At 50.8% G+C, this 19,121-nt stretch overlaps 5 protein-coding genes and 1 non-coding gene across 6 annotated transcripts; 3 read left to right on the forward strand and 3 right to left on the reverse strand.

Moving 5' to 3' along the window:
• Nucleotides 1-80: 80 nt before the first annotated feature.
• Nucleotides 81-3,712, reverse strand: BO94DRAFT_482798 (putative C2H2 transcription factor; the record flags this gene model as incomplete). Its single annotated transcript, XM_025608905.1, has 6 exons — nt 3,518-3,712; nt 3,210-3,426; nt 1,573-3,127; nt 1,247-1,513; nt 1,049-1,193; nt 81-991 (listed from the first exon to the last, which is right to left on the reverse strand). Coding segments are annotated over exons 1-6 (3,126 nt in total), but the record flags the coding sequence as incomplete, so codon positions are not given.
• Nucleotides 3,713-4,378: 666 nt separating this feature from the next.
• Nucleotides 4,379-4,459, reverse strand: BO94DRAFT_t47. The gene has a single exon. It is a non-coding gene; the product is annotated as a tRNA-Ser (tRNA).
• Nucleotides 4,460-5,707: 1,248 nt separating this feature from the next.
• BO94DRAFT_562473 (GIY-YIG nuclease family protein) lies at nt 5,708-9,177 on the forward strand (the record flags this gene model as incomplete). The annotated part of the gene is made up of 6 exons (XM_025614287.1): nt 5,708-5,824; nt 5,885-6,090; nt 6,150-8,219; nt 8,256-8,448; nt 8,753-8,776; nt 8,856-9,177. The coding sequence occupies 6 exons, from the start codon at nt 5,708-5,710 to the stop codon at nt 8,973-8,975; spliced, it is 2,730 nt and encodes a 909-aa protein (XP_025472631.1). The 3' UTR covers nt 8,976-9,177.
• A 467-nt stretch (nt 9,178-9,644) lies between these two features.
• Nucleotides 9,645-11,159, forward strand: irs4 (the record flags this gene model as incomplete). Its single annotated transcript, XM_025607638.1, has 1 exon — nt 9,645-11,159. The coding sequence occupies one exon, from the start codon at nt 9,645-9,647 to the stop codon at nt 11,157-11,159; it is 1,515 nt and encodes a 504-aa protein (XP_025472632.1).
• A 1,527-nt stretch (nt 11,160-12,686) lies between these two features.
• BO94DRAFT_562475 (uncharacterized protein) lies at nt 12,687-15,825 on the forward strand (the record flags this gene model as incomplete). Its single annotated transcript, XM_025614288.1, has 11 exons — nt 12,687-12,741; nt 12,772-12,853; nt 12,946-12,991; nt 13,246-13,399; nt 13,452-13,662; nt 13,719-14,295; nt 14,351-14,389; nt 14,472-14,540; nt 14,612-14,871; nt 14,928-15,568; nt 15,640-15,825. 11 exons carry the CDS (start codon nt 12,687-12,689, stop codon nt 15,681-15,683), a joined length of 2,178 nt encoding a protein of 725 aa, XP_025472633.1. The 3' UTR covers nt 15,684-15,825.
• Nucleotides 15,826-16,309: 484 nt separating this feature from the next.
• BO94DRAFT_552694 (uncharacterized protein) lies at nt 16,310-19,103 on the reverse strand (the record flags this gene model as incomplete). The annotated part of the gene is made up of 7 exons (XM_025613616.1): nt 16,310-16,565; nt 16,624-16,773; nt 16,834-16,913; nt 16,978-18,623; nt 18,645-18,794; nt 18,825-18,894; nt 18,972-19,103. 7 exons carry the CDS (start codon nt 19,101-19,103, stop codon nt 16,310-16,312), a joined length of 2,484 nt encoding a protein of 827 aa, XP_025472634.1.
• Nucleotides 19,104-19,121: the final 18 nt, after the last annotated feature.

Below are 19,121 nucleotides of genomic sequence, written 5' to 3' on the forward strand. Positions count from 1 at the left end.
GTTCTAAGTAGAAAAAGTGCAGCTTCCGACATAATATACACTGACTACTATACTGTAGCCCGAAATACACCTTACGGCTGGGAGACCATTTCCGCAAGCTTTGTTAGGATCGCAATCAACCGCTTGGATATCCCCCATGAGGAAAAGCGGTTAAGTGTCATACAACCAGCTCGGAGGGTCCTCTCCGGTCCATGCGGGGCACATACATCCCCCACGCCACTCAAAATCGCTTTCATTCCATGACCTTCCCGAACAAAAAGTTGAGCCAGTTCATCATCACAGGGTCGGTCGAGGTGGATAAGCAGCGGCTTCTCTGCCACATCACGTCCTGTTTCGTGGCCGGTGTTCATGTCAGGTATCAAGGCATAGCACGAGCCATACGCCCATAGAATTAGTGTTGCCAGGAAGACGGCAACTGACTCATGAAATGCATGGCTTGAATACTCGCGGGTGTGCCAAAGCATCGCACCTGCGTGTACAACGGCTAAACGGGCCTTGTACTGATCGTGTTTGACCCAGCGCAGTATGTAGTGCCATTCAAGGGTCTGTTGGCGCCCACTCCAGCGAGCCTCTTCCATTGCCAACGAGGTTGCGAGCGATCGAATTTCACGAAACGGAGCCAGAAGGACTATGCGTGCCGAGTGGAGGTGCAAGATGGTAGGGTGCTCAAGGCCAGCGGCCCTGGTTACCGTGCTGCTAGCAGCCCAGTGAAGTATATCCAAGCAATCACACGCACTGTTGCGCCATTTCGAATACGAAGGAATCCCGGGAAGCCATACAGACCCGGAGGGTATTGCGGTATGTCGAGATTGTTTCTTAGATGTTGGGTTCCAGAAGGACAGCGGGCGGCGGAAGTAATCGCCCACTTCCCACATGCGGTGGTATAGCGCGTGAACGAGCAGAACCTGGCTGAATTCCCCTATATCTGGTACAAGTTTCTTTTCAATGTACATTACAAGAACCGCATCGTAGAGGGACACTTCTTCCTGGCCTGCAAGAGAGCGTGTTAGGTCTATATGCGCAAAATGACAGGCAAGAGGTAAGATACCTGATACCCTTTCCCGATATTCTTTCCAAGCCTCGGGCGATTTTGCTTCCCAGACAATCTCGTGTGAAGGTAGCTTTGCTTGACCATCATCGAGAGACAGCAAAGGGCGCTTGTCAAAATGGTATGCTATTGTGCAGTCCAGAAGCTATTCCAGTGTTAGGCGGGGAGATTATCGGATGGACTAAGCGGAGCACATACCCATATAAAATAGCCTGTCCGTCTTCGGGTCTCGTCTTCAATCCACGATTCCCATTTCTGCTCGTATGTTTGCTCACCTGTGAGTGGCTTCCATTTGTCTGAGTGACCAAGGAGTTCCTCGTGAGTCACAAATCCGATCAGATCACCGAAGCTATTCAGCGCAGAAAGCCTAGCTCGCTCATCACAACTGTAAAGGAGGCCAACGCAGTTCAGTGCTATTGCTTGAAGAAGCCAAATAGGCGCTCGATCCTCGCAACACTGCTCTTTCTAGATAAAGCGGATAGTTAATGATGGTTATCCCATAGAAAGAAGAAGTTGGATCTCACTTCAACATTTATAGCGCGCCTAAGAAATTCATGGAATGCCGGCGCACACTCGCCTTGTTCCTGGAGACCGGCAAAATGACATCCAATTGCTGACAATGCCAGCACCACTATCCAGTGGCATTTATTCAAGTCGAATGTGGGGAAGTGAAATATTGGATAGACAGGCTGAAAATTGTCGAAATAGAGGTGAATGAAGCCTGACAATGTCTTCGCATCGGGAAAGTGGTTTGATTCAAATTTTGGATAGAGAATATTTTCCGTGCCGCAAATTTGTACAAACGCATTATATATCATGTCATATGTTGATGACTCGAGTGAATATTGACGGTCAGTTTGGTCTTCGTTTGCGAGATGAACCCTTGCTTCGGGCAGAGTAGGGAACAAAAATCGAGGCCGCCCATTTCTTCTCTGCAGCTGTAATGAAGCGTCGGCAGACACCGTGGACAATTCTGACCAAGCTTCCCGTTCCCGCCTGAAGTTCAGGGATCCTGTACCAGCTCCATCCACATGGTGATCTCCTGCGCGCCTGGTGTGATTGCTATATATCGACTGAGATAGTTGACTTGGACTTTCAGTATTACCACCTAGGGAGGTGTTCCCGGATGGTGTCCGAGACACATTCTCTGACACTAATGGACTACTGCCAGATATTGTTGGGAACCATGCCGCTTGATTCAGAGAGGTATCTGAAAGCTTTGCTCCCGTTGCCTTCAGGTATGAGGAGTTCATTGGAAGGCTGTGGTCATTGGAAGATTCAAGATCTTGGGGAAGCCAATTAATTGTAGACGTGGACTGGTTCATTAGAGGTTGCATCAGCTCCATCTGTACCTGCTGGTTCTCTGTCGTTGGTATTGTCGAAATGTTATTAGGGTCTTCTTTAGCTGGCTGGAGGTTTTTGGGTCGATGGGCGGGTTCTGCCAATTCTTCAATCGATGTAGCGACTTGTGAGTATGAGCCTTGTGAGCCCATACCAACATATTGGTGAAAGGAGCCGCGCGTTCTTTTGGCCACTCTATCCGTATCTGATAAGAAGAAAGGGTTGGAGCTTTCTCCCAAGCCAGAAGCTTGTCCGTTGCCCTTGACTTCGTCCAAAGGCCTCTTTTCAAACTCAAAGCCATCAACCTTTGCTGAAACATCGGACGAGACTGTGCCGGAAGCATTCGGCATGGGCATCTGTAGTTGGAATTGAGTCACCTGGTACTGAAGAGGTGGTGGCATTGATCGTTCCCCATTCCGCGATGCTCGCAGGTCAGAGCCGTCTGCCCATGTGGATTGAACAGGACGAGGAGACTGCGCGTACGCCGTGTCGTCATTGGCAAAAGAGGCTTGAGCCTCCTTTCGGGCCTTCGCTTTCGAGCGTCTCTCGGTTGGATACTGACATTCAAGAGACCGGTTCTCACAACGTGCACAAGGAGAGCCTCCACTGCATCGTACCCTTGCTATGGCGCATTTATAACAAGCGCGGAACGTCTTGACGGTTATCCGGTGCGTGCGGTCTTTTCCCCCTTCCATTCCAGCATTATGATGACTGAGTTCGTGGCGATGGAGAGTATCCCTAGCGCTCCGGTCAGTTTTCCCTGCGTGGTAAATAGAAGGGTGGGAAGCTGGGAGAGCATTCGGGCATTCATTACACATACGTTCTCGAAAAGTGCCGGCCACACTGCGCACACTCAAATGGCTTCTCCTTGGTATGACTTCGGAAATGGCGCTTCAAGTGCTCCGGTCGCCTGAAGGTGCTCTGGCAGATCGAGCACTTGGTCTGGCCGGTTGCCGTAGAGCTATGCGGTATGTCACGGTTATGGTTGCTGCTGTCATTGTTCGTCGGCACTTCGGCCTCAGGGCGGGTCACGGTTTCTATATAACAATTAATCTCCCTGCAAGCGAGACGCTAGGATGGCGCATCCCCCTCCTTTGCACCGGGAAATAAACCAGGGTCTGATCTCACCTTGCCCAGCATCGCTCTTTTCCGGAGACATGGCGTCTCATGGGCGAATGTTCGTCGACAGACAATCCGGAAGAGTCTCGCATGGCACCTGAGATACCGACAGTATTATGAGTGGGTCGACGACTGAGCAGTATCTCGGGAGAATCTGGTGACAATCGCCATCGTATCACTCAGGGACTCTGGTCGTGTGGTCCAGGGGGGGGGGGGGGGAGAAAGTCGCCCGGAAGAGAAAATCGGCGGTATGTGGTCAGACAGCTGTCCGCTCTGGTTAGCATCTAGCGGAGGGAGGGACCATGCTGGCTGTAGTTAGAGGGGGGACTAGAAGCGGGGAAATCGCCCGGAGTGACTGGAGGCACTCCCTGGGACTGGATTAGTCGCGCTTTTAGCCTCGGGGGGCCCACGAACCCATCGTCCTCGCGTGGGCGCCAATCGTCTTGATTGGAGGGGGGCCCGAAGGTTTAGATTAATGTTGCATGTCTCATCCCAAATTCGCGTTCTGACCCTGGGCTTTTTTTCCGAGGTCGGTTAAATACCCATTTGTGTATAAGCTCGATGGGGGAGAGAGGGGTACCTATTTTGCAACGATGGCTTTTTCTAGGATATTCATTCAATAGACATGGGATTTGCGAGCTTTGTGCAAAATGCTCTAGCCGGTCTGGACTATCAGTTTGCTCCTCTTGCGGCGTGTGTTTCTTAGATCTATGAGCGGGGTGGAGGTACGCCATCCCAGCCAAGTTACAAGAAGGACGATAATCTTGAGGGGTCTAGAACTCATCATTAAACCTGTTATAGGCGTTTGGTAGATGTGATATACGCTGGTGATGCTGCATGAAGCAAAAAGTCCAAAATTTAAAAAGGAATCGTCAGCGACAGGATTCGAACCTGTGCACGCGAACGTATCAGATTTCGAATCTGACGCCTTAACCACTCGGCCACACTGACTAATCGCTGCTATATTTTCAGTACAATATTTTATAATACCTAAGTAAGTTGAGTGCATCGCCGGTCACATTCCTATTCTAAATATCGCTAGCACTTACTATATACCCCCACAAAAGGGGAGAGAGCTTCAAGTAAAAATGTTAAGCCCTGTATATCCGGGTCATGGGTTGGAATCAATTGAAGAATACAGGGCCATTTCCATATAGATCCAGGCAGTAGATTTAACATGTATGGAGTGGAAAGCGTCTTAGAAAATATTGTAGAAAGACATTCCGGGAGAATCCTTGGGAAGCGCTACAATGTACCTGACAGGGTGCCGTCTCTAAGCATCTCACGACTTACAAAGTCGACGAAAAAGCATAGCTAGGTGCTGGTCAGTCCTTGTATGTCAACAATAACGCCTTGGACTGTGAACGACCGCAGGTCGTAGTATATCATCGGGGATGGCGCGCAGATTACTAGGGAGCAGAAGCCACGGGCTATCCCAGCATCATAGCCATAGATCGAGCTGCAGATCTCTCCACCGTAGCCCCGAAAGAAACATCAGGCTCTACAGCCCGACTAGGGTTCCCTCCCCACCTGCATGTCCGGGAAGCGCGGATGAAAGATTGTATATCGCCCGACTGCAAGGTTCATTTAAACTAGAAAGTTATTTACTCTTTTTGGGCGGAGTAGCTACCGGGCCTTTGGACTCAGGCCGCGGGAAAATCGTGCAGAATGGGACCTCTCTCGCAACTCGATGCCATGTGAACCTATCACTCAGCATCGGGATTCTGCCCCTGTACCATCTACGACATCACCTAGTTACCAGATGCTAGCCTATTGAAATTGCAAGTTTTGCTCTCTATGCTTTTAACCTGTCTTTCCTTGATATATCCCACTCAAAAAAAAGTTCACTGGCTGGCCGCACTTCCGCAGCCTTTTAAGTAACTCATTATACCAGCGAGTTTGTCTCCTGTTTTCTCTCGGTGTGTCTACTCGCCCCAACGATACTCATCTCTCTCGACAACCTGAGTCATGTCTTTCTACACACACTATTGCAGTAAGTGCTGTTATGAGGGCCACCGGCGCCGTGAGTGCCATCAATACTGCAAGTTCTGCCACCATGCCCTGAGACCCAAGCATAGCTGCCCTCAAACTTGCTCCAATACGCCAGTCTGTGACGGTTGCAAGCGTCGAGGTCATATAAAAAGCAACTGCCCTGAGTACGGACCTGAGTGCTACCGATGCCATGAAAAGGGTCATACGATGAGGAATTGCCCCCATAAACAGGAGCTTATCCTGGATAGGCCCCCGGTTCCTGTTACATCCCCTGTCTATGTTACATCTCCGGTCGGTGATGAGTTTTCTTTACCGTTAGTTGAGGTAAGGCTCATAATGCCACCGATCTAGAGTCCAGAACAACTGATAACAACTCCCTTGAAGATCAGGTTCCCGAACCTGAGAGACACGATCGGCACTCTGGTCAACTTTCTGCTATCAGACAAACCGATGGATGTGAGATTTGATCGTATTCCATATAGGACGGTGATAAAGGATGTTGGAGGCCCTGCGACATTTGTCGGGATGGCATATGGCACCATTGATCCACTGGTCACACTGATGCAGCAAAAGTTTGTTAGTGTAAAGATGTACGTGCTTCGCCCTGTTTGAAAAGGACTTCTGATTTACGCACACCAGGCTTGATGAGATTCGCAAAAAAACAAGCCATGGGCCCAGACCCTTGGCACTGGGATAATGGGGGATATCTGGACTACATAACAGATACTCGCAGCCTTGCCTATTGGCGTGCTTATGTTGGTCAATCCGAAAACCTTCAACGGCGGATATCCGAGCATATTGCAGCCATTCGCAAGGGCTCTGTCGACAGTCTACACTACTATGTTGTCAAGGAAGGAGTCGGCCGCCGCTCTGCGAACTTCATCCGACTATGGACAATTCCTTTTCCTGGGAAAACCGAACGAACGATGAAACGAGTTTTCAACAATGTGCTTGAGAAATTTATGTGTCACGCTTTCCAATCGCTTCCTTCTCGGACACTGGAACAAGCTTTTGGACCACATCCGACTGGTCGGTATTCGGGGGTTGGCTTGAACGTTGTATCACCTCTTCCTCAAGGCAAAGAACTTGCACCTTGTGTCCGTGGTCAAGCTGTATACCTACTCGAGAACTCCCCTGACCCTGAAATTCGGAAATGGCCCGCCTTCAGAAAAGATCTTAGGTCTCAGGGAAACCTACAGTCTCGGGAGAACATCCAGCCGTCATTTAGGCACCGGATGAGTCTAGCCGACCATCATGCAGCTTTTCGGGACGCTATAACAAGTGCTGGTCTAGAAGAGAGCCCCTTTCTACATCCTAGAGATTATTTATGGGATACGCAAGAAGAAAAGCTCATAAATGTCAGCTCTTGGTTTGAGTCTATATCGACTCAAATATTGAACCAGAACAATCTAGCTCTGGCCGACCTTGAACCACCGTTTGGAACCCCTGAGGCCTCAATTGGTATTTTTCTGGACTACGCACCATCTTATGCGTACGAGGATGGCAGGACTAATCTTCCGTGGGGTTCAAAAGAGAGCGGTTTCACAGAATCAAATTCTCTGATCTGGGCATTTAACCTCCAAAAGTTTAGACATATCCCCGGAACGTTCCAGGCTGCTCCGCTTTGCGTATTTGATGAAGAAATGCTTTCTGAACACACTCGTCGGCTCATTGTTGGAGGTCGGATGCGAGTGATCTTGCTCTGTGGCCCTAACGCAGAAAGAATAGCGATGCCAGCCAACATAAGCTTCAGAGAAATTACTTTGAAGCTACATGACTTTAAATATCAAGCATGGCTTGACATGAGAAGTCCTGAAGCTCGCAGCTTTCGTATTTCCCGGGTGTTCATTCGCTCTCCAGCGCCTTTGTCAGGTCTTTGGTCTATTAAGGGGGGGGAGGCATGCCGACTTAGCACTCTACTTCGGTTCCTTGCGGATATTACAGGTGTACAAATCGTCCCAGGATTCTATGAGTCAGCTCTCTTGGTTGCCCTGATTGTCCGGAACTGGGACGACGAGAACAATGGAAGAATCGAAAAGGTAGCACCGGAAAACCTTGACTCTCTCTTGCAAGCATGGCTTGCAAACAATGGGTTCACAGACGAAGAGCATATTCGCCGACTCGAGAAGGCCGCCGGAGGCTCTTTACGTTACGGCCTTCTTGTCCTCAGCCTTGTCCTACCCAGACGAAACGGACCATGCGGTCACTGTCGGATTCCTGCTTCAGCAATTAGGCGACGAGGTACCATTGACCCTGAAATTCTGACTGAAGTCCGATCACTTTTGTTAGAACTTCATCCTAAAAGCTCAGTCGTTGAAGGGGATGATGATATAGATGACCATGCTGTCGATGAAATGGCCTCATGGGGACATGTCTTGGACGGGGAAACATCAGACAGGGAAGCCACTGAGAATGAACAGAATCTGGCGCAAGAGTCAGCTGCTAATAAGCCCATTCGGAATTTCAAAAACCGGTTGAATATAGCATTAGGTTGCTGGTATCAGGGCCGGGAGCAAGCTCCAGGTCATTACAGTGTTGATATTCAACACACCAAGATATACATAGATTCGACTAGGAAGAACCATCGAGATGGTTTCTGGATCAAAGCTGAGCTCTCACCGGCTGGAGTGAGAAACCCAAATGTCTGGGCGCAAGATGTCAGGGATGGTGATCCCGGTGCTCGGCTTGCGTTCCGAATATCGATAAGAGAGGCCGATAGGTAGGAGACATTTATTCAATATGCAACCTACAAAAGCTGGCAGTCGTGTTGCAAAGCCAACACTCTTGTGGATGAGCTCAACGGCGACGAACTCCCCGACATCTGTGTACGGCCTCGGCGATTCGTCGACATAGATCGCCGGAATGTCAATATACTTGCAGCTTACCCCATGCTGAAGGACTTCACTGGTGGTGCATACACTGACGACCAGGGAAATGTAGTGCCCCGCGTCTCAGGTAGACCCAAGGGCACAAAAAGACCCTATGGTATACTCGAGCCGCACAGCAACGGGAAGAGGGGGAGAATGGAGTGACCTGCTTTCCCTAGTGGCGTTCAATGAACAACAAAAGGTCGTAATGCGTCTTAGGCACCATACATAGAGCCAATTCGGAGAGGATATGATTAAGACAGCTTGAGCTTCTGTATGGAAATGAGTACTGTACGCTTATGCATAATCTATATGATCTGATAACAGGACATATTATTTTTTTGTGTTGGTATGTATTCTGTCAAATCTGAGTACTACCACGTAGACCAAGAAGGATATATCCCAGTTGGTCACTGGCGTAGAATTCACAAGATATCCTAACAAGAGATATATACGTTACTGCATTACTGGAGTTACTACTGTAGCAGTCAAAATCTGAGTTATATTTGCAACATGAGATGTCTAACAGGACTCATTGGGACGCAAGCCACTGTGCAATCCATCAATCAATAGCACAGCTTAATCCGAACGATATACTGGTTTTGTAGTTCGGAATATGCAGCAGATCATGTTTCTGACACCCATATATATCTTTGTGGGGACGACGAACAGACCGTTGCGAGAGTTTATTTGCCTGTCGTCTCCCAATAAATCACCGCCTCCAAGCCGCAAGGGACCTGATCAATACTTTCAGACGGCAGCTTTCGAACGTCAAAAGTGACATCGGGGATGTGAATAGTAACCCCTGAGGCACGGACTGACCGTAAAGTTACGTTACTTAGTAGCTGCAACTTGTCCAGTTGGTTTGTTCGGCCGGCGCACGGACCCATTAGCTCAGCAGACCTGCAGACAAGACGGGGCATCATTGCCGTTCCCCATCCATTCCCACGTCTCCCACTGCGCGATTCTCATATACTATCTATCTACTACCGTTGTTGTCGGACGATTTGTTCTTATTACTATCTACGGTGATCTGATCCTGTGGCCTGTCGGTTTCTTATCCTTGGACCAGACTTGACTGGCCGCTGCGAAACCTTGGATCGGGGCTTCCATGAATGGCCAGTCCGACTTCCGCTCTGGACCGCCGGTTGCCTCGCCCTGCGTCCTCGAGTCATGTTAGCAGCACCGTGACAGCCCTCCAAGGAGCCACTGCCGCATTCAATGCAAGCCCCTCCAGAGCACAGTTGCCTGTTGTGAGCCATAGATCTGGTGCAACCATGGGACCCGTAGGTGTCAGCCACCATAGTCCCAAACTAGTCCCGCTTCGCAATATGAAGTCCCCAGAGCTGCCCGAAAGTGGTTCGGTCAAGGATATGATCGGGAGGTTTAGTGATTATCCGCCACCTCCCAGCTTAAAGAATGCATCCGGGAATGTCTCTCAGAGCGTAGGGGTGATCCGATCACGCACCCCACAGCAGATCGCTGCCCAGCTTGCCGCGGGAAGATCGACGCCTGGTGAGAATACAGCCACAAACATGGGTGTCAGCAAGATGCAAGGTTCAAAGAGGACGCCTTCGAAGCGCAGTGAAGACAACGAGAGACCGCCGTTGCTAGCGCCAAAGCCGGTATGGGCTACAGCTGCAAGCACCGCCTCGTTTGACAACATCCTACAAAGCGAATCCGAATTACCGCTTAGTGATAAGTCGACCCAACGGAAGCCAGTAGCGCAGATATCCCCCATAGATGCGGCAAGGCTTGCTGCGAAAATGAAGCCTCGTCCTCCACCAGTGCCTCGAAAACCACCTGCGGTTGCCAGCGGTCCAACCTCTGCTCCCGACAACGTACACTCAAAGGGGTCAGAGAATCACGAGCAGATCCTAAGATCGCACTCCTCACTTCATCTTAAAGAGACTACCCCTGCTGAGACACCGCCAGTGCTTCCACCAAGGAGGGGTGGCTCATCCGTGCCTCGGAAGGACCCAACAAATCATCGACTTCTTTTAGAGACTAACAATGGGTCCCGGACCCGACCATCAACGCCCGGCACGGCGTCCCTGTATACTGCGTCCCTGAGCAATAGTACTACGAGCTTGCTTGATAGCTCCTCAGGGCTGGATGAAGGGGCATTCTCAGATGCGATTGTCGCCTCGTCATTGGCATCTGTTCGGGCCTCGCAGGAGAGCAAAGTCCCACCGCCCCCACCACCGCAGCGCCGCGCCAGGTCTCGTTCTCTGAAACATTTTCCCCATACGACCAAGCAAGAACATTCGAATTCCCCTAGTCCATCCACTCACCTACGACAGACCCTCCGGGACCCATCTAGAATAGTGGAAGATGAAGGGTACCAGAGACATAAGCATTTGATTCGCAAGCATCCGCATAAACATCACGAAGGCGAGCGCAGAAGATGGCGGAGTGAGGTGACTGAGAAAGAGCGAAAGCGGTATGAGGGCGTTTGGGCTGCGAACAAGGGATTGTTGCTCCCCCCCGAACAGCAGAGGCCTCCCGAAGCGTACCCCCCGGAAGCCTCGGAGATGGTGGTTAATCTGGTGGCCGCGGACATTTGGTCGCGTAGTCGCCTCCCGCAGCATGTCCTAGCGCAGATTTATGACTTAGTGGATGGGCAACGGATTGGTCTCCTCACCCGGGAGGAATTTGTGGTCGGGATGTGGTTGATTGACCAGCAGCTGAAAGGTCACAAACTCCCGCCAAGGATCCCCAATAGCGTTTGGGCGAGCGTCAAGCGGATATCGGGGGTGCACATCCATGGCCTCCCTCCTGCTGCATACTAGGTTGCAGTCCCTCATCTATTGTGGAGATATGCAGTGGATCGGTATGGAAACGTCACCGTGTCCTCGGAGACTTATGCCCAGACGATCACCTGATTCAATAATATACGGTAGTCCCAATGCTAGGCACGATAAATGCTAACCTATATGAATTATGAAGACCATCTGCATCAGATGTGGGCTATCTATGGCGACCCGGCCGATCGTACGGAGTAAGCCCGGGTGAGATTCAGCTCCTTTGGAGTTCAGATGACGGCCATCCTCACCAGACCTGGATAGTCAAAGACCACCTACCTACTAGGTACTATGGATCTAAGCATGCAGATAGAGTAACCAGACCCCGTCGTTATTCCGTGAGTTACCCACCAGAAGGAATTCCACTATCTTGCCGCACTTACATTAAAGCGCATGTTAAGCTAAGAAGTAGTAGGTAGGTCATCCTCGTTCGGGCGTTCTGCACTGCGGACTGCAATTGATCGATCCGAACTTTGCCCTCTCTGCCCGTCTGCGACCTCCATGGGCCCAACCCGCGAGGGTTGACAGTGTGGTCTCCCGTTCCCATCACCGGTAGCAAGTCCCGGCCCCTCGCATCCCCTGAGTCAAGCCCGTCGTCCCTACGTCTCCAGGAACGCCCCGAGTGCATGGACCATACCTAGAATGATAGAAATCACATACTTCTGCTGCGGCGGTCATTTCCGGTGCATTCCATCACGTGATATATTACATCGGGGTCCCGTTATCCCCATTGGGAAGGAGCCAGTGGCGTTCACAACTTCACTGGGGCCGCGCCACGCTGCTGGTTCTGGTGGTCCCCGAGAGGCAACGGGATGGCCTGGACCTGAGGAGAACCCATCGAAAAAGAGGGGGAGGGAAATTAAAAAAAGATGAATATTTGGGGAAAAGAAAATAACGGAAAAAAAAAAAAAAAAAAAAAACAGAACGCCCCCCAAAAAATAAACCAAAGGAACGAACGAATCAAGCAATATATGCAGCAGAGCTGCATGGCCTCGAAACGACGTTCAAGTCCGATCTGCCACTTCCTTAGATCCGTGCCCCATAAAAAAATGCAGAAAAGAAAGGCATTGCGGGAAACCAAAAAAGAAACGACAGGAGATCGTCGATTGTTATTCGACGACGGGCGTCAAGCCGGCGTGCCTTTTGACCAATCAGCGGCCGTGAAGCGCCACATTACGCTTTTTCTGGGCAGAAGCAAATCCCGAAAGGTGGACAGCTCGGGATTTGCCTCTCCGGACCGGTCGATGAGTAAGCTGCCGCCCAGCACGGCGGCCTCCCAGCTGGCCAACCGCTGTATATCAGACCACGCCCGAGGGCTTGGATTAAAGGCCCTTCAGATTGGCTCCTCCCGAGGGAGGGTTTTCGATGGATCTGTTTCGGCGCCGGTGTTGTTGTCGTTGTCGTGGTCGTTCGTGGCCCTCAGGTATGCGTTAGTTGCTGCTTCGGTGATGGTCGTCCGTTCTTTTCCAGGCGCCTGTTCCCTCCTCCATTATTGTTTGCTCAGCACACGCCGCCATGGTTTCAGAGGAACCCGAGCAGCAGCAGCAACAGCAGCCTGGTGTACTACTAGGTGACAAGAATGGGGTCCCGGATGTGGCAGTTACACAATCCAAGACCGCCAGACCCACGGTGGTCCGCAAGAAGTTTGCAAAGCCCCCGGTCAAAGTAGCTTGTTTGGCCTGGTAAGTTCCTTTTCCTCACCACAGAGCTTGTTTTCGGCCGCAAGCCACCGTGGTCGCGTCCATTGGGACTAACCCGGATCCCTTTCTCTCAGTCGTGCTTCCAGAACACGTTGTGATGGCCAAGATCCGTGCACGAATGTAGGTCCTCTTCCTCTCTGGGTCGCGGTTTCCGCATCTATAGTATCTCTTGCTATTGTTGCTTCCCTCTTTTCTTCGCCCCTTCCGCCCCCTTCCCTCATTCTAATCCCATCCCATTCCATTCCCGGCTCTACCATTGTTCTTCCTTCGGCTTGCGAGATGAGCCTTATATCCATGATATCTTTTCACCAGCGGTCCGATCTTTCCTACGTATGTGAGAGGGCGTGCGCTGATATCATCCTTTCGTGGAAAAGTGTTCTAGTAAGGGTAAGGATTGCTCTTATCTTCCCAGTAAGCGAGGTGGTCCAAGAAAGAAGAAGAAGACGTCGACGGCTGCGGAAATCCTCGCCCAACAGGATGACGTCCAGAATGGAGCGACCCCCCCGGCCTCTTCGGGGTTTGGCGATTGTACGCTCAGACCCTAAGTCAAGTGCCTGCTCACCCACTAATCGAAGTCTAGCATCCGGAATGTTTGGCCAGATCGATGTGCTCTCAATCCCAGGGGCAGGGCTGAGAAGCCTTGACTTCCCTTCCGATGTCCACGCCATGTTTGCCGACCTCTTCGTCCCAAACAGCGAGAACAATGTTCCTGGCCAGATGGAGCCGACCCCTTCCCCGTCAACTATACCATCCCGAGCCTTGGTTCGGACTTATGGCAGTGAAGATGCTATGTGGGTGCTATTTTGTTCCCTCCGATGGCCTTGCGGCATTCTGACCCGAGAGGCAGCCTCAATGCCTACTATGACTTCATTCATAATTATTTTCCCATACTTCCAGCAAGAGTCGACCCCCAAGCCCCGGACCGGCCCCTAGAGTGTGTTGGTTCGTTCACAGAATCACCGTCTGAAGACCCAATTCTCGTCTACAGCCCACGGTCGCCTCTGAGCCTTGCAATATCGGCGATTATGGCCCTAGTCCCACACCCTAACGATCTGGAACCATCGAGTCCGACATCTGTCATCCGCCGTCGGACATTCGCACAGACGTTTGCACAAATGGCAACTGCTGCCATTGAGACTGATTGCGAGCTTCATGCTTCGTCCACCTACCCCTCAGAGGCCTTGTCAAGCGAGAGACCACTCATTGATCGAGAGTCGTTCCATGCCCAGACGCCAGTGGACCTCGAAAGGCTCCTCGCGCTTCTGGTGCTTTCAATCTACGAGTACAACCAACGAGGCAATCTACTAAAGATGAGATATCGTGCTGGTCAGGCTCTGGCAATAGCATTGGATATGTCTCTACATTCTCTAGGGGAGGAAGTTGATGAGTTTGCGGAAGCTCGGCGAAGAGCTTGGTGGATGACTGTATGGACCCTCATCTCGAATGGCACCGCGGCTGCTAATGCCTATTTCTCCGTAGTATTATTGTGTTCTCCAGGGTTCTATCGTCAGCACAACGGTAGGTCTCACATTCACCCCCCTTAAAAACCCTCAATCCCTGTTCTTAGATCCTATGAGAGAAGCTAATGTCAGTCGCACAGCCCCTAGCTATTGCCGCGAATGATCCCCAATTCATCACTCCTTACCCGCGGTTCTCGGCCGACCCTGATGTACGCCCATTCCCATTACCGAAATCAAAGTTAATATCCGTGGAATTGGTGGCCTCTAACACACTATATAGGGCTGGTCTGTGTTGATCCAAGCCCAGCAAGTTCTTGTCTCAGCAACCCAATTCATTATCGATCTCAATAAATGTCTCTCCACGAGGACCAACATGCATTACATCTACGAGCGAATGCAGCAACTCGATGCATGGGCGAGCTCTGCCTTGGCACAATCAAATCTGCTTCCCATTGTGCCTCAGTCCATGGCCTGTGGTGGTGAGATTGAATCTACAACAGCCCAAAGCATACGTGCAATATCGCGGATCAAGTTATCCAGGTGAGTATAATCTATGTGCTAAGGCTACGGTCTTACCGTTGCTAATGTCTCTTAAGCGCCCAAATCAAGGTGCATCGCTTTAGGGCATTTTCGGACATCCCTATATTTATAAAAAAGCACTGTGATCTTACCTCAGCCGGATCAAACGACGCGATGTCGGATTCTGCCTCCAGAAATTGCAGGTCTCAAAGCGGGATTGCAAACATTGGATGCTCGTGTAGCCTCGGGCCTTTCCAGCAGACTCCAAGCGACTATACCTCTTCTACATCTTCAGTGTCGTCAGATCCCCAGCCAATGTCTCAGTATCCATTTACGAGCGGATTTCCTTACAGCATTCAACATTCAGCGAAGATGTGTCTCAGAGCATCCCTCTTGATTTCACGCATGTTCTACAGTTTGCCCCTGCCGCAACCGCTTCTTGATAATTGCCCGACTCAGCAGGAGCTGCAGATACTACCGAATCAGCTACCACGAACCATGCCATCGTTTGCGTGCTGCCTGATGCAGGGCAGCTATGCAATGCTAATGATATTCTACAAGGCACGCGTGGAGACCCAATTGTCACCAGACTATGGGAACGACAGTGCCCCAAATCCCTCAGACCGGCTAATCGAAGAAATCCGGAAGGGACTAGAGCGCATAATTGCTACTGTTACAAACTATGCGATTGCATTTGAGGCGTTGGACGGAATGAGGGGTGAGTTCAGTCCTTCCAGTCCCGCCCAGCGAACCCCTCGCGTCACCGTTCTATCTAACATTGACATGCAGATGAAATCCAGGGTGCATATCATGCGGCGTTGTCTCAGGCATAGAATCTACTTCTCTTTCTTTGCAGATACCAACTTCTCTCAAATCACAGCCTGCCTTGATGGAACTGGCTGCATACTGTATATAGTTTCCGCTAACATGTGGAACAGAAGAATAATTATATATTGGAATTACTCTTTCCCCCTCTTTTAGCCAAGGTGGTTCCTAAATAGGCATCATCTTGTGTTTAGTGAAGATGAGATCGCTTCTCAAGGTCGAACCCATCTCGTTATGTTTCCATAAATTGGACATGGATCTGTATATCTTTATGGTCTTGAATATCTTAAAACTTCATTGATTATATAAAAAATATTGTCCCATTTTTCTTTCTCTATAGACATTTTGCATGTTGATTTCCCTAGATAATATGTAACTCAACTCAATTCCGAGGTTTCTGTAATCCCTCCCTGAGTGCCAAGATATAGCAACGATAGAAAAAAGAAGAGAGAAATAGCAAATCCAAGTATCCCGAACACAGCGCCTAGTACTTAGGTAGATGTTAGTTAGAATGAGGGAAAAAAGGATTGCATCTGAAGCGAATAGGCCAAGCAACAAGCAACCGACCCCATCTATGTAGCTAGACGAACTATCTAAAGGAATTGGAATGAAAGGAGGAAGGAGGGGGATAAATTCATAATTTCGACCGAATCCCTTCTAACCGAAACTTGACGTCTTTGAGCACCTTGCTGGTTGGTTTCCAGTCGTCGAATTGACGCAGTAATTCCATGGTCTCTTCGAAGAGTTCGCGGCGGACGTATTCCTCTTCGAGGATACCGCGCATTGCGAAGGGAAGGATATAGGGGTTTGCGGGGGCTGGCTGGGTGCGTTTGATATGGAGGGAGGCGCTGTGGATGGTGGATGTTTCGAGGGCGAAGTCGATGGCCAGACTAGGGGTTGTTAGGGTGGGAGGGATGGGATTAGAGGAAAGGAGGCACAAGGACGTACCGGTATACGGCTGGGTCGTCGTAAAGGCGGGAGTGGCCTTCTCCACTGTATAGACTGCCTGCTAATGGGGAGCTGAGTTCACGGAGGAGACCGTGGTCTGGGATACCGAGGTTGCGGAGCTTTAAAACAAAGCCGACGAGGTGGGAGAGACTGGTTTAGTGTTAGATGGGTGGTTTTGGGTTGGTATTATGGTATTATGGCATGGCTTACAAGCTTGGGGCGTGTACTCTGCCGTCGACGAAGGCTGCGCGGTAGATGTATGGGTGGGTTACTGGGGCGAATAGCGAGGACTGAGATGAGGGTGGTTAGTATATCTGCAGGAGGGAGGTTAGGGAGTGGTGAGTGGTTCTGTACCTCTAGAGAAACTAGCTGGTCGTCGATGCTTCCGATGTATGATATCCGAATCCCGAAATCGAGACAGGTCCTCAGTGCCGATTCGTAATCCTTGGAGACTTGGCTGTAAGGAAGGGCGAATTCAAAGAGCTCGCCAGCGGAGCCGCTGATCCATCGGGACCTGTAGTCCGCGAATGGGCCCAGGTTGACGCCTGCCATAGCACACACGCCGACACGGGCTGCATTGAGGCAGCCAAAAGATATCAATCTAGCGACCAGCATAATGGCAACAGGGACACCCTGACTGTGACATGCCACCAGGATGAAGTCGGCTTTTCTGATTTCTTCCATCCAATTGAGTAATAGCTTCCACAACAGGTCGACACGCTCGGATATACGACCCTCGCCCTCTAATGCGATTTTCTCAATGTCGCATTTGTAACCATGGTCGTCGACCCAGGTTTGTATGGCCTCCGCCGCCATGTTCGAGAATCGAATCGAGGTGCCTGTCGGCTGACCGAGGACACTTCGAATCAATGGAGCAGGGAAGTACCCGTGTATCCCAATGGCCAATGCCCTTTTGATAGGGGGCGTATCCTTGACCATGTGGACATGTTTGTTGTTCGAGTCCTTGCTATACTGGAAATACCGTCCTATTGTTTGCAGCAAGCTGGGTTTCTCCTGCAAGGCGAAGGTGTCCTGAAACCGTGGTAAAACTTGGTTAGGCAATACCTTGCGCAGTTGTTTTGAAGCGGCCGCTTCGGAAGGCCCTGGTACCAAATCATTGAGACCGGCTTCCAGACGCAGCGTGGACTTGTCAGGTAGTGCAGAGCTACCCTTGGGGTTCTTGAGCTTAACGCTTCCCTTCTTTGCGATCTCAGCCCTTGCTTCTGATTCCGTTTCAGCTTCACCTGGCTGCCTTTTCATGGTAGGATCTGGCGTTGCAGAAGTCTCAACTACCTGAACCTCTTGTGAATTTTCCTGAATAGGGTCTTTCGAAGAGTCCCTAAACCAGAAAGACCATCCCGAAGGCTTTACATCCTTCGCGGACAATTTAGCCGAACTGTCCGTTGCCCCTTGCGTTTCATCATCTGGGATTGATGCAGATGCCGTCTGCTCGCCTTGCGTAGTTGGCCTGCCTACTGCATTTGAAAGCTCGCTCACAGGCTCGCCCACAGGCCCTTCTGGCCCTTTGGTCGACGAGCCGTACCACATTTGAAGCCAAGAACGTTTGTGAGAAGTTCGTGAACTTTCAGACACTTCAGGCACTTCTGCAGGCTTATCGGGTTCCGACGTATCTGGTTCCGACCTATTTGGTTCCGATGTATCTGGCTCTACCTGGCTCTGGTCTTCTGACCTGGCCTGTTCCTCGTCTTTCAAAGCCTGGGATTCCCCGGACGATTCTTCACTGGCCTCTGACACTGGCTCTTTCGGAGCAGGCTTCTCGGCGGTTGACGGAGCATAAAACCATGAAAGCCATCCACCAGGTTGGGGATTAGATGTAGGGACTGGATCAGCGACCTCGGGATTTTCATTTGTGGTAGTCTCGGGGGCAGGAATCAACGGTCCCTTAACTGCGTCATCCGCAGATACTGGCTCCTGCACGTTTGGCGCTTCCTCCTCTGTTGGTCGGGTCGTGGTGCTAGCCGGGCACGACCGAGCGTCCTCTTCAGGGGTGAAGGTCGTACCATCGGAAGCTATGTTAATCCTCGTTGTCGCGGTGTCCGCAGGAAGAGACCTGCTGGACGCACCCACTTTGCGAGTAAGTTGGAGAGAAGGATTTCGAGGTTGTTTAGGGGAATCGAGCTGGGAAGTTGAGCGGGAAGTGAGTTTCGGTGCTAGGTTTTGAGCAGCGGAAATGCTCTCACGGGCAACCTCGGTAACAGGGGCCGCTTTTGATGCTCTGGAAACCGCCGGCCAGACTGCAGGATACCAACTCTGTGCAGGGGAGGATACATTAGGTACATGGAACAGATGCAGATGAGGATGAAGACCTAGTGGGAACCTGAACTCACCGCAGTGCTTCTGTTCCGTGACTCCGCACGGCCTCCGCCTGGGGAATGCGATGTAGCATCATTGCTCGAGGCTGAAGGGGACTTGGAGTCCGCGCCTGGGGGGCTGGGCTTTACTCTCTTTCGAGATCCCATGGGCGGCATAAACGTCGA

Source organism: Aspergillus sclerotioniger (assembly GCF_003184525.1).
Source record: "Aspergillus sclerotioniger CBS 115572 chromosome Unknown BO94scaffold_2, whole genome shotgun sequence".
Classification (NCBI taxonomy): domain Eukaryota; kingdom Fungi; phylum Ascomycota; class Eurotiomycetes; order Eurotiales; family Aspergillaceae; genus Aspergillus; species Aspergillus sclerotioniger.